The 14,812-nt window shown below is 41.3% G+C and overlaps 1 protein-coding gene across 6 annotated transcripts in view; it reads right to left on the minus strand.

The window, feature by feature from the left end:
* Positions 1-14,812, minus strand: part of SCN11A (sodium voltage-gated channel alpha subunit 11) — a 229,891-nt gene that overhangs the window by 90,999 nt on the left and 124,080 nt on the right. For all 6 annotated transcript variants that reach the window (XM_072598947.1, XM_072598948.1, XM_072598944.1 and 3 more), the window contains 6 exons: positions 13,738-13,866; positions 12,747-12,841; positions 8,849-9,016; positions 7,471-7,524; positions 6,681-6,750; positions 2,662-2,803 (listed from right to left, as the gene is read on the minus strand). In XM_072598947.1, the coding sequence (XP_072455048.1) occupies positions 2,662-2,803; positions 6,681-6,750; positions 7,471-7,524; positions 8,849-9,016; positions 12,747-12,841; positions 13,738-13,866 (658 nt within the window). The remainder of the gene's footprint in view (positions 1-2,661; positions 2,804-6,680; positions 6,751-7,470; positions 7,525-8,848; positions 9,017-12,746; positions 12,842-13,737; positions 13,867-14,812) is intronic.

Here is a 14,812-nt window from a genome sequence, read left to right on the forward strand (position 1 = left end):
CTTTCTAGGCAGGTAGCAAGGGATGGGGGGAAGCATATACCAGGGATACGACTAGGTAATGTGAATGGAGAGAAGTAGATGGATGAAAGCCATTCTGAAGGTACAGTCAGGGGCTTATTAAGTGAATGTGGTGAAGGAAATGAAGAAGAGCAGAGTCAACATTGAGACACAGGAAATGAACTGAATGTTGGGCACTCGTGACAGAAGCAATGAAAGGAGAAAGAGGAAAAACAGATTTAAGGGAGAAAAGAATAAGTTCATTTTGGAACAGGTTAGACTGAATGATCTAACATAGGCATACAGCAATCATTGTAATTCTGACTTCCAAAAGGACAGACAGAGGGGGAGGAGGAAGGGGAGGAGGAAGAAGGTCTAATTAGGAAACCTTGGGAATTCTTCAGACCAGTCACGGTGAGTGTGCCAGCTGAAAGGAGGGCTGGACAAGAGGGGAAGGGCCCACTGTGAAGAGAGCTCCAGCAGAAGATCTGAAGATGTTGCCTAGAAGGGGAAAGAAAGGAGGACACAACGAGGTTAGGAGAAGAAAATTGAGGGAGACAATGGGAAGGAGTAGAAGACTAGATAATGAAGTGAAAGAGGAGGAAAAGGAGAGAAAAAGATAATAAAACAAAGACAAACTGCAAGGAAGAGGAAAAGAAATCCTAACAAAAGTAGAGCCAGAATCCCAAACTGTGTGTTGCCACCAAAGACCTCCTCCCCATCAGAAGCCCTTTTCCGTCAATGGCACTCCAAAGGAACCTTCTCATCTCTCCTTAATGGAGGCTGGAGGTAAGCAAGGACTTGAAGCAGGACATTCAAGTTAGTCAAACTTAGCAAGAGAAGGAACATTAGAGGCAGTTTTATAGAAATCTAAGGGTTGTGGAGGCTAAGTGATTTGCTCAAGGTCCCAGAAATGGTTAAGCACAGAAGCAGAAGCTGAACCCAGGTCTTCATGGACAAGCAGATATCCAACCTCTGAAGGAAATTAATTCGATTAAACAAATATTTGCTAAACACCTAAAACATGTAGAGCACTAGGGTTAAAAGATGAACAGTGTTTTTTCATATTGTGACATTTTAATAGATATCATTAAGCCAGAAGGCAAGAATTTTTTCTCTTCCAGTAAAAAACATTCTATTGAGATTCATTTTTTAATTTTATTTTTAATTTTGAACTTAAACACCAAAAAAGTAATTATTTGCAGAAACATAACAGAGCTCAAAAAGGGAGTTACATATGAAATCATTTCATGCAACTTTATTCCACCCATTATTTTCCTTGAAAAAAAAACTTTTTTCAATTCAGAAAAATCCATTTTCTCTCCCTCTAACTCACCCTTTGAAAAATCATTTTCAAGAGCTTCTCATACTAAACCTCAAGTCTATCTTCTGGAAATTTATAGGGAGCAAGATTCAAAAAGAACTCTCTCCTTTGTTTCCCAAAGGCTGAGCTTGGTCTCTCTTCAGATGAGATCATGGCAGCTGATCTAGCTGCCTTCTTGTTGTTTGCCAAAGGAGAAGTTTGAAGTGCTTGCTATGTATCAGGCACTGTACTAACCAATACAAGCAAAAAGAAAGAATCCTGTCCTCAGGGTGTTTACTTTCTAATAGAGCACGTAAAAGAGGAACTGAAAAAAGGCCAAGGTACTGATCTGGGGACAGGGTGAAGTCTCCAGAATGAGAGGCGACTGTTCTGGGTGCTTCCTCAAAGTGAAGCTGCAGGAAGAACTCCCCAGTGTAAGAAGGGGCTCACAGGAATCAGGTGAGGAGCAAGCTAAGGTAGAGTGATGAAGTCTATGACATCATCCAAAGCTGATCCAAGTTTCTTGGCTTGGAGTAAAAGCTCAAAATAGTACAGACGTCCCGCAACAGGGCACTGGTTAGTACACCAGAAGACAAAAACAAAATTCTTCTGAAACGATTTGGAAATCTTTAGAAAATGTCTGGCTCTTTCTTAAAGAAAATGTGGATGGACCATTTTATGAGAGGCCATAGGTGATGTGACCCGTGAAAAGGAAGTAAATTGAGAGTCAGTCTAAAAGAGGGATTCTAAATTTCCACGCTCCCTTATCTACAAGCTCCTGTCCTTTATGCTTGCAAATGTGCTCAGCTTCCCAGCCTTTAAAAAAAACCTTTACTAGAAAATGCCATGCCTTCAAACCATCTCAGTGCCCTGCACACAGTAGGTGTTTAATAAATACTTGTTGATTGATTGACTAAATGTGGTATCTGTAGGTAAGAAAGAGACTCTTCATGTTGTAAGATGCCTCAGAGAGAAATTCTGACTGGTTAACGACAATATACTATCCCTTCCCAAGAGTAATTTGGATTTTAAAAGATCAGTGGAGATTTCCCAAACTTTAACTTGAAAGATTGAATAAAGTAGGTATTGTTTAAGCTCCAGGCATTGTGGCTTTTTTGTTTTGGGGGGTAGGGAAGGTTTGAGGAGAGAGTAGAGAAAGACAGATATTTGAGGCCAAGCTTCACCTTCCAATAGCCACTCCCTCTAAGTAGCCTCCCCTTGCCTGCCTAGCTCTAGGCACAATCCTAAATAACAAATTTTAAGTCAATTCAGGCAGATAGAAATGTCATTTAAACTTGGCATGAAAAAAACTAGGTTAAGCTCAAAGATTTCCACCCCAAATTCAACAGGACATCTGATACCTGCTGATAAAGACGTTCCCAGGAATCCTGAGTCATCACACGGAACATGCTGAGAAAGGCCCAACCAAAATGGTCAAAGTTCGTAAAATTATAATCAGGACTGATCTTTGTTTTACAGCAAACAAAGTCAGGGCAGCATGAACTACACAGGAAACAAAAGGGAAGAGAGAAAACATTGTGTAGCTCACAACACAGTTTTCCTGGACAACAGTTGTGTTTTTTCATCATCACACAGGCTATGTGGGCAATGAACAAATCTGGTCATGAAAATCCCAGAGTGAGGGTTCATTCTACCCCCTTTGTTCCAATGTGCCCAATCCCCTGAGGGTCCTGAGAGTAGGTGGGCCCTGCTCATTCAACAAGTCCTTGTCCTTCATGCCTGGATTTCTCCTTGTGTTCCTCATCTCCTCACCAATCAACAGGGTCTCCAACATGCAAACTAACTTGCACACTGCAAGCAGATGAATGTCCCCCAAATCCTCTTGGTTTTGTTAGACCTTCCACAGAAGAACCTCTGGTGGAATATGGCTAAAGGACTTCCTTCCCTCTCCTTGGAATCTGTGAGGGGTTTCTAAAGTCAACACTCCGCCTTTGCCATCAAAACCAGGGGAGTAACTCTAACGTTGGGATTTTCATGACAGACTGCACAGGACAACAGCACCTTGACAAAGGGGCACAATATTTGGGAGGAGGCAGGACCTGACATTATAAGCCATAGGCCAAACTTGCCAAGAGTTCAGCATGGAGAAGAGAGAACACAAGTCTCCTGGGGCTCCTTCCATGGCCCCACACTGTCCTCTTGCAATGCAATCAATAAATGTAAGCAGTTGGCTGAGACCGTTAGAAGGCCAAGTCACTAGGGAGCACCACAAGTAACTGTAGGTTTCTATTTCAGCAGAAAAGATAAGGGAACTGTCTTAGTGACTTAAAGAGATCCATCATGTTTGTGTCTCTGACACAGATGAATAATAATCCCGTGTGCATCAATCTGCAAGTACTTCTCCCCGCTAGAGGAGAAGGTGAGTTGGGCAGCAGTAGAGCCCACATCCTTTCTCTTTAGTTTAAGAGCTGGGATTCCTCAGCAGGATGGGTGGGTGATAAGATCCACTGCAGCAAACAGGACAGAATGACTCTAAGGAGACAGAAGAGATCACAGCTCCAAGGCAGGAGGGTCTCTGAGCCGCTCTAGCTATCAAACAGGTCTTTCTAACAGTCTGGACCTTCTGGAGAAGAAACAGTTAGCCTCTTACACTCCATGGGAGGATAGGAAGAAGAAGAATTAGCGTTTATACGGCTTTAAGTTTGGCAAAGCACTTTACATATATCATTGCATTGTTATTACTTATTTTATTATTATTATAATTATTCATTTTTGTAATTAATCACCATAACAACCGTGAGAGGCAGCTCTTATGATCATCTCTAATTTGCAGCTGAAGAAACTGAGACCCAGAAAGTGAAGGGACTGATACAATTATTGAGTGTCTGAGAATTCACACTTGAGTTCCTTGACTCCAAGTCCAATGCTATGCCTTATGCCAACTGACTGCCTAGATAAAGGGGAATCCATGGGTGACACCAATTCCAAGGGCATCTTGCCAGCGATAAAGACATGTCAAGGTATCCAAAGGAATGTACATTTCTTAAGGGAGAAGGGGAGCATCCTGCCTTTGGCACCACCTCCAGCAGCACAATGTCAGAAAGGAAACAAGTAGGGTCTGGGGTCCAGCCGGGGAGACTCACTGACCACTGCTTTGATCAGCATGCTACCAGTCATGAGCCACCCTTACCTTTCCAGAGGCAGGAGACAGGCAAGCCAAGCCTAGAACCCTCATTCTATGCCTTGGTCACACTCTCACCCCATTCACTGAGCAAAGAAACAACAATCCTGTGACAGAGTCATGAGATTATGGGCTCCTGGAAATCAAGGATTGCCTTTTGCCTCTTTTTGCATCTCCAGAACTCAGCACAGTGCCCAGCACATAGTGGGTACTTAATAAATGTTGACTGACTGAGCGCTCTAATCCATTTATCACCTTCTGCTATCCCTATTATTTGACTCCAAGTTGCCCAGAAGACAATGACCCACTCACCCCCACCCCCAACCGGAGAAAATGTCTCTTCTGTCCTAACCTTCCCCTCACCAGGTCTTGCTCTGACTCTACCCACCCTGGGGGAATTTATAGAGAAATTTTAAAAAGGCATTGATGCAAAAAAAAAAATTTTAAACAAGGCAAATAACAAAACAGTAAACCATTTTTACATCTTTGAATTTGATGAGTTGGTCACTTATTCTAAAGAGTCCCTGCCTTCAACAAGCATTTATTCTATCAGGAGAAATAACTTGTGTATATATAAGTATACATTTACACAGATATGTACACATACATATATGTATGTATATATGTCCATGTGTCTACACCTGCCTCCAACCATGATCCTGGGGAGCAAACTCAATGGAAACACAGCCTAGAGTTGCTTTTGCAGGATCTACAGCCACAGAGACTGAAGACTGGAAAAAGAAAGTTATTATCTCCGAAGTCCTTGACTGCTTCAAATGTTTGACATCAGAAACTGTTATGCATTTACCAGTGGAGATGGCCATAAAGGAGGGGCACTAATATCTGCTTTTCCACTACATCCTAAGGACCTTGAGACATTTCCATCTGACCTCAGCTGAAAACTCCCTGTGTGTTGTCTCCTCCAATGTTTATTCATTCATTCATGTGCATATTATAAGTGTATGTATACATACATACACCTACATACAAAATATGTAACAGGGAACTTGGCCCCCACAGCTGGAAAGGCAGGAAAGGCCTCCTGTAGGAAGGATCCTAAGCAGAGCCTTGCAGAAAACCAGGTCCAGGAGGCAGGTGGCGATAGGGCCCTAGAGCTCAAGAGAAACCAGAAATGGGCTGATGGGTGTGGAGATGATGGAGATGATGGAGTCACTGGAACAGCAGAGAACTAAAATGCCAGAATATCTGGTTGGACTGAAAGATGAAATTAAATGTCATATGTCATAGATTTGAGTTGCTCAGGGCTATTATTCATCCAAAAATGTCAGAAAATGGGCATGACACAACTAACGTATTTTTATATTTCTAGAACACTTGAATATTCCCTCCATTAATTAAACATGTTATCAACTTTCAAGTGTTTCTTTTAAGTATGGAAGCCCAGTGTAAAAAAAAAAATGCTTCAACGTGGATCCTCAAAACAATTTTGAGCTCAGCAAATAAGCCACATTTAGATTAACAGAGTGGGCAGCTGAATGGCGCCATCATGGATGGAGCACTGGACTTAGAACCATCTTCCTGAGTTCAAATCTGGCCTTACTCACTTATTAGCTGTGCGACCCTGGGCAAGTCATTTAACCCTGTTTCTCTCAGTTTCTTCATCTGTAAAATGAGCTGGAGAAGGAAATGGCAAGTCTGGAAACCCCAAACTGGGGTCATGGATACACCTGCAATGGCTGAAATAACAGATCAACAGAATAAGCTAAGGCTCACTGACTGTTGTACCGGGAAGGGTATTAATTCCGTTTCACAAACGCTTATCAAATACTAACTAGATGTGAAGTGATGAGACCACAAAGACAAAAACAGAACAGACACCACTAAGAAATAGACTACTTTCTAATGTGAGACGCAACATGCTTAGAGATAAGTGTAACACATGGCAGTTTGGGGGGGGAAGGAGGGAGGGAGGGAAAGAGAGAGATAGACAGAGAGAGAGAGGAGAAGGGGGGGAGAGGGAAAGAGAGAGAGAGAAGAGGGGGGAAAGGGAGAGGGATAGCTAACAACTCAAGAAGGGCTTCATTATGGCCAATCAAACCAGAGGGCTCACAGACATAGCCTAATACCTTATACTGCCACTCCTCCTCTCTGCCATACAGACCATTAGGAGCCAAACACTAAGTGACGGCTCCATTTAGATATGAACAAAAGGGTTTTCTTAGAAAAAGTCAAACAACCAAACATAGAATTCCCACTGGCTGCAGAGTGCTGACTTACCTATTACCCATCCAGGTGCCACATAACCTTTTTTCAGATGAGCCTTCAGTTTTATTTTCAGTGCAGTTTTCTATAAAAAGGAAGGGCATGGAAAAATATGGAAATCAAGGAAGTAGTCTGAGGAGAATGTGCACCCCCAAGTAGATCTGATTGCAAGGTGGCAAACACAGGGCAAGGAACAAAAGTTCTCATAAGAGAGTGGATAAGTTGGAAGAACATTGGACAGGAGTACAGAGAGAGGTGCAGAGAAGATGGTATCATTCCCAAACACATCTGTGTATTTGGTCAGGCCCTATTGGCAGATACAGTTCCAAGCCTGGGCCTGCGGGTGCTGAGGATGTACAGTTAGCCTGGAGCCCTTCCCTCTGGGGAGAGGAGGAGGTGGACATGTAGATGGAAGCAGCTAAAATGACTAAGGTGACCATTAGGTGTTTCCTCTAATGCCAAAGGAATTCTCTCTCCCCTGCCTGCCTCCTCATCTAGCCTACTCATAACTGGCTTACTCAAAGATGTCTGGCCTCTGTTGACCCTAGATTGGTGTGTATGGAAAAGATTCCAACTCTTTTCATTGTCCTTTGAATAAAATCCCAAAGACTCAAACCTTCCCAATCAGAAGTGACCTCAAAAGCTCCAGGCAGGACTGCTATGTGGGCTGCTTCACTGACACTAAGTAGCGAAGCGATGGTTGGGCATATAAATCCTCAGTGTCCTTCGTCCATTCAACTAGCTAAAAAATTTTCAACAAAGCCTGCAAAAAAGATCAACTAAACACAAGTCTCTGTTTCTGTACCTAGAAAATCAGTATCATTCTTGAGAAATGGACACTTCTCAGGTTCAGGAAGCTCTGGAAAAGAAAGAAATACATTAGCGGATACAAGCAAAACTTGGTCTTGGATTTAAGTCAAGTATTCTAAAGGGATTGATGTTGGGCATCAGTGGTGTCTGTGGTAGGAAAGGGGAGGCAGGATACAGTAAAAGACTTTGTTGAAGAGCCAGTGATTAAAGCCAATCCAGACTGGCTCTCAAGACCCACCCAGGATGCCCTGAAGGAACTCCAGGGGAGACTCATCGGAGAGGTCAGAGAGGAGACAACAAGGGAGAAAAGTCATGGAATAAATGAAAAAACCACACGATGATGTTCCATGAGCATGGCCTTGAAACTCTATTTTCATGTCTTACATTTATTGGTCTATGAACACACAAGCATACACACGCAGGCACACATAGACATAAAATACTTCTTTCTGGAAATTCACTTATAAACTTTAGTTGCATGAGAACCCTGGACCAACCAAAAAAACCTTACCCTTGTGCAATTTGTTGTAATGGTAATTTAAATAGGGAGATCTTTCTCATTCATTAAAAGGCCCATGTGACCTGCCTGGGTCACATGGAGCCTGTGGTGAGAGAAGTTTGCTGAATGGGTTGGACAGGAAGAGGCGGAGCTAGAGAAGAACTGAGAGAAAGTTAATCATGAGAGCAGTCAGAATTGAAGGATGCAGGCAAGCCCTCGGCTGGCTGTGAGTGTGAGAAGGGTATTTTGTTTAAGGGAAGCCTGTTTGTGATTTGTTTTAGGGGCCTGGTTTGTGGGAAGCCTAGCAGGGGGAAGATCTGGGAAGGGTGTTGTCCTCTGCATTATTATTGTGTATAGATTTTTGTTACTATGATGGATCTGGCTTTCTGGTGTCTGAATAAATATTGCGGTTCTGTGTTCCATGCAGAAAGTCTGTTGTATTTCGCGATTCAGAATCACATCAGGATGTTCATGGCCATGGTAGGCATTATGAATATCATATTGATACTACATATGTGTGTATATGCATGTATGTTTGTACATATATGTAAACATATAATGTACAGAATGTACAATATATACAAGCAGATAATTAAAAGTTGCAGCTAAAATTCCATCTTCTACAGGAAGCCCTTCCCAATCCTTAATTCTAGAGCTTTCCCTCTTTTAATTCTTTCTAATTTATCTTCCCTGTAGCATGCTTGTGAGTAATTGCTTGCTTATTGTCTCTCCTAAGCTCCTACAGAGTAGGGATCCTCTTTTAACATTTTTACCACTTCAGCACATAGGACAGTGCCTGGCATTGAGTAGGCACTTACAAAATCTTTATTGACCAACAAGAAAAAAATAAAGTATTTAAAAGGAAGACATTTACCATTGCTAATATTCAAACAGCGCTTGCTGATACATCTATACCTCAAACTTCCCATGAAGAACTGCTGAGCCACCAACGCAAAAATGCTCAAACAAAAGATGGTCAGAATCATCACATCCACCAGTTTCTTCACTGAGCGCAGTAGAGCCCCAACAATGACCTTCAAACCTGGACAAAGAGGAAACAAATAGTGAGGTTGTACTTCACAATTTCCCTAATCCCCCCAAGTTCTCGGTACAATGCCTGGCATGCAGTGGGTTTCATAAATCTTAAACAAATTTCCACAAGAAGAGGTATCTCCATAGGACAATTTTTAACATAGCGCAGGCTCATTCAGCATATAGATGGAGATGTAGACAGGATTCACAGCCAAAGAGCATAGGACTACCAATGTGCAGAGCCAATGAGACATCAGGGTTCATTGGACCATGAAAATTTGATGGAGAAACTGAAGCAACATGTCCAAAGACAATGCAGATATAGCTGGTTTCCATTTGGAAGAAAGAGATAAGCAGTCATCATCCACAGGATAAACATTTCCACCTCCTCCTCTAGTTGTATACAGTATGGTATCCAGTATTCTATTTCTAGGAGCAAGCAGGCAGCATTCACACCTACAGTGGTCCATCCAATACACCCAGTAGATGGATTTGTTAGCTCCTTATGCCTTAGATAACCAATGCTCATCATCTGAGACAATCTCAGTGCTCTAGTATTTTTCATGTTGCTTCAGTTTCTTGCATTTTCTTCTTCTCTGAGGCAGCATTGTGTAGTAGAAATAGAGCTAGTTTTGAATCTCAGCATCGACACAGGAACCATATGACCACAGCAAAACCATCTCATCTTCCAAGCCTGTAAGCAGTGAGAGATGCCCACTGCACTCTGCCCTAGTCAGGAAACATTTGAAATATTTTTTCAGATACATTTTAGGAAGGATGCTGCAAGCTCAAGCATGTGCTGATGAGAATACTCAGGATGATGGGGAGACTAAAAAGGCTTAAGAGAATGACCTATATACTCATTCTGGAGAAGAAATGGTGGAGGGACAATAAATACTTCTCTTTAGGCACTAAATACTTCTTAAATTCTTTTAAGTATTTGAAGGGCTAACAGAAGAAACTGCATTTGATCCAAGAAATTTAAAGAAAAAGAGCAACACCAGAGTTCACCAAGCAGGGGGTGATGTTGCCAGACTCGTGTTTTAAGAAATACTTTGTCAGCTGTTGGAGAATAAATTGTATAAGGGAGAGGTTTCAAGAAGTGACAACAAGGAGGCTATTGCCATAGTCTGGGTGAGAAGTTATGCTGGTCTGAACTGGGGCAGGTGGTGGCTCTGGGAGTACAGAAAAAGGGATGATCATTTTAAAAATGCCATGACGGTCCAGTCAGCAAGACTTGGAGATTGATTGGATCTGGAGTGTTAAACTATAGTCAAAAGTCCGAGTGTTGGATGTAGGCTGTGCTGGTCACCATGTTCAGGACTTCGAAGGTCTTCATCTCAAGTAAGCCTTCATAATTCACAGGCATCAGGCACCTGTAGCAGTGCCAAGCCTCCAGCTGCTCTCATTTCCATGTCCCAAACCAAATTTACCTTCATATTTTTCTTATGTCTTCACCTATGCCCACCTTCACACAGAAGTCACTGAGCAGCAAATCAGACATCGATATAATCTAGAGGACTATATCAATTTCTCTCTAATGCTGCCTGACCTCCTCAGCCTCAGCACAGATTGTGGCATTGTGGGCAGTCAGGTGGATAGAGCACTGGATCTGCAATTGGGAAGACCTGAGTTCAAATCTCACCTCACATACTTACTAACTGTGTGACCCTAGACATGTCATTTAACTTCTGCTTGTCTCAGTCTCCCTATCTGTAAAATGAGGGTCACAATAGCACCTATCTCCTAGGGTGGTTATGAGGATCAAATGAGCTAATATTTGTAAAGTACTTAGCACAGTGCCAGGAGCACAGTAGGTGCTTAATAAATGTTTGTTTCCATCCCCCTTATTAGTTGACATAGCCAAAGAATTGTTCCCAACAAGGCCCACCTGCCAGTAATGAGACTTCAGACTGAGCAAGGCTAAGTGTTCAGATCCAGATATAGCTTACTGACAGGACCATGCTCCAAGCTTTTCCAGCATGACGGAACCTGCCAAATACAGCCTTTGAGCACCCAGGATCAACTCCGTACCATAAGGAGGGATCCGAGGAGGATGCTGCAGAGCTACCCAATATGACAGAAAACATTTTGATAAAAATCAGCCATAAGGGTTTTCAGGTCCTTCTCCCCGCTCCTGTAAATCCACAAAAGTCTCCTATTGTTTGCATGTTGTACTCCCACCCCACTTAAATTGTAAGTTCCTTGAAGGCAGGCATTATCTTTTGCCTCTTCTTGTATGCCCAGGACTTAGCATAGAGCTTGGGCTGTAGTAGGCGCTTAATAAATGTTTATTGATTGACTGAATAGCAATAATATTATAATATATCATATATCTTCTATTATGTGATATGTATTATAAATAATAAAAATACTAACTACCATTTAGATAGTACTTTCAGGGTTGCAACATACTTTACAAATATTATCTCATATTCTCACAACCTTGGCAGGTAATTATTATTATTATACCCATTTTATAGATGAGGTAACTGAGGCAAACCGAAGTTAAACTACGTGCCCAGGGTCACACAGCTAGTAAATGTGTGAGGTGAGAGTTGAACGTAGATATTCCTAACTCCTAATTTCCTAACTAGAACTAACAGATGTAGTACTTTATCCACTGGGTCACTTACCTGCATCATGGTCTCTAATAGAAATAGACCTGGGTTTCAGTTCCCACTTTGTTACTGAGGGTACAGTTTGCCCAACTATAAATTGAGAGAAGAAGGAGCAAGAGGAAAAGGAGAAGAAGATGGAGAAGGAGAAAAGGAGGAGGAGGAGTAAGCATTTATATTAAATTTAAGAAGCTTTATGATCAACATGAAGTGATAGAATATAGGATGATAACTCATTTGATCTTAAAAAATTGCTAAGGTCCTTCCCAGGCATGAAAATGTTCACTTTATTCACATGGAAACAGCCACAGTTAAGTGAGTTATCTTTACTTTTTGTTGTGGGTTGGAATTTATTATTTGTTCTTTGTTTTCAGAGAGGATCAATGACATCACAGGGTGAGGTCTTGACTCTTGCTTGAATTGGATTTAAGTGAAACAGAGTTGCACAAAGTCATCAGCCTCATTTTTTTCTTCTTGGGTCATTGAAATCCAGTGGCAGGATGACAGTCAGGATTATTGCTGATGGTCCAGGATACAGTACATGACCTTGGCATTTTTGATGACTCACCACCTTTATGACCATCGGAACAAGCTGTTCTCATCTGCCCATTCCACCAGAGGAAGTCTTCACATGCTTGGGGTAGACATAATCCTAACTCATGATGAGTTTGAAGCCTATTGGTTACCCTCAATTTGGTTTAGCCCATCTGCTAACAAGGTTTACCAAGGTATGGTCATCACTGTGAATGCTACAGGTTCTTCAAGCCATAGGTGAGAGCTGAGTGCCAAGTGGACACAAAAGGTGGGTGAGCAGCCCTGAAAAGGGCTGAGCAAGCCCTTACACCGGAGATACTAGTCCTTCTTGAACACCCATACACCCCTGTGGATTGGATAAGAGGTTATTGAAAGAAATGCTAACAGTGACCTCTTTAGCAAATACCACAATACCTAGCAGAATATCAGTTTAATCTAAGTGGACCTCAGTAAGAAAGTAGCCATAAGGCATATTTTAGTAGTCTACTTGTGATCACTATATCTATCACATAACATATAAGCATTAAAGAGAAAAGCAGCCACTTCTATACATCTAAGAGCTAATTAAGGAAAGCTGAAGTTACTGACCTGAAATGACTGAGATGGCTTTTAAAGCTCTGAGGACACGAAATGTTCTTAGAGCTGATACACCACCTAGGTTTTCTATCCCATGCGATAGAAATCTGCCAAGGCAAGAACAGGGATAATATGCTTTAGCCAAAGCATCCCTGGAGATCAAATCCCATTGCTTCCCAAAGCCAAACACAAGAGACAGAACTTCTTGAGGGCTTGTTATAATCCTTAAATAATTCTCTATCAGTTTTGATCTGCCATTAACTTGCTGGAGTAAACCATTTATATTCTCTAGGTCCCGGCTTCCTTATCTATAAAATGAGGGGATTGAAGTCCATTGATCTTTAGAGTTTCTTCTAGCCTTGAAGTCTTATTATCTGTTTTTGTGATTTACATAACAACTGGGTGAAACTTCTAGATTTGGACTCAGCAAACCTAGGTTGCAATACCTACTCTGCTATTTATGAACTGAATAACTTGTGTGGACAAATCACCCCTGCTAGCACCTTTTTCCACATCTATAAAGCAAAATGGTTGGGTGAGAAGATCAGTAAGATACCACCACCACCACCACCACCCAGACCATGGCATTCTGATCTACAATCTCATTTAAGTCTTGAGGTGTTTTTTCTTTTGGCTCAGTGTTCAAACCCATAAAACTCATGCTACACATAACATTGGGAATTCTCCATTTCAACTCCAACACCATTTGGCCTTTGGGAAACATTCAAATCTATATCAATATTTTTAAGAACTCTATTGTTTAAAAAGTAATCTAAGGATACTTGCTGGCATGAAGTCAATTACATTGCCATCTGGATTTTCACAAATTGCACCTTCTGGCCAATATCGACATACAAATGTGACTCTGGCCCCAGCCTGAGCACAACAGAGCTGAATAACACTCTGCGAGGAGCCAACCAATTTTCTCAGACCCATGCCCAACTCTAGGCCCTCCAGTTTGGACCACACTCTGTGGAGGGGCCCTTCCCACTCTCGGGCTTACGCCAGCATGATGACAGTGAAATCCAACCAGTTCCACGGATCTCGAAGGTAAGTGAATTCATCCAGAAAAAGTCCTCTTGCTAATATTTTAATCAATGCTTCAAAAATGTAGATGGAAGTAAAAACATGCCTATAGAATTAAGAATTTAGTAGAGAAATGAGCATTTTCAATGAAATGAAAATATAACAAAGTTCATCTCTTAACCCTGCCTTTGTCAAATCCTGATAAGTAAATACATGTAAACCTGTCATGGTATTCAATTTGCAAGCAAACTAGACAACAAATGCTGTCTGACAGACTAGACTAGAGCTGTAGTCTGAAATTCCTGGAGAATGGGGCAATATATAAAGATATCAAAGGCCGCAAATGACTGGCTGCATGGCAAAGTTATCAACCATATTTTACATCAGAAAGAAAACCAAACTATATTCATTCTATTCACAAAAAAATCTGACCACCGCAGGCCAGTTTCCTACATATCTCTTACATACTCACATATACAAACCAATACACCCCTTCTTTACAGAACTGAAGAATTTTAGAATGCCAAAGGTCTTCAGCAGCCCCTCTAGTTTAAGACTTACCCAAAAGAGAAATCTATTCCATACACCCAAATACTTATCTAGTCTTTTCTTGAAACCTCCTGACAGGTAGAACTCATCACCTCCAGAGTCATTTTTTAAAAACTCCCAGTAAAATTGGGACTCTATACAGAATTCAGAAAATAACAATAAGGAGAAGCTGAGGCCTGTGGCACTATTACCCACAATTCAGGATTAAAACCTAATTATAATAATAAGCTGCTAAAAATAAAATAAAACAAAATAAAAATGAGCAAGCAAAGGAGAAAGAAACTGGCCATAGATAGCTACTATGGTGTAAAGGAAAATCTGGGTTCATATTCACAGGAAAATAGTGATATTTTTTTAAAAGCTACTCCATCCCCAAAGAGTAATGTCAAATGGCCACAAACTCAAAAAGAGGTTTTATAAGATCTCAAAAAGATATTGAAAAATCAAATAAGAAAGGCTGAGGAAAAAAAATTGAAGCAATCAAAAAATTATAAAAAGAAAAT

Source organism: Notamacropus eugenii, chromosome 3, assembly GCF_028372415.1.
Source record: "Notamacropus eugenii isolate mMacEug1 chromosome 3, mMacEug1.pri_v2, whole genome shotgun sequence".
Taxonomy (NCBI): domain Eukaryota; kingdom Metazoa; phylum Chordata; class Mammalia; order Diprotodontia; family Macropodidae; genus Notamacropus; species Notamacropus eugenii.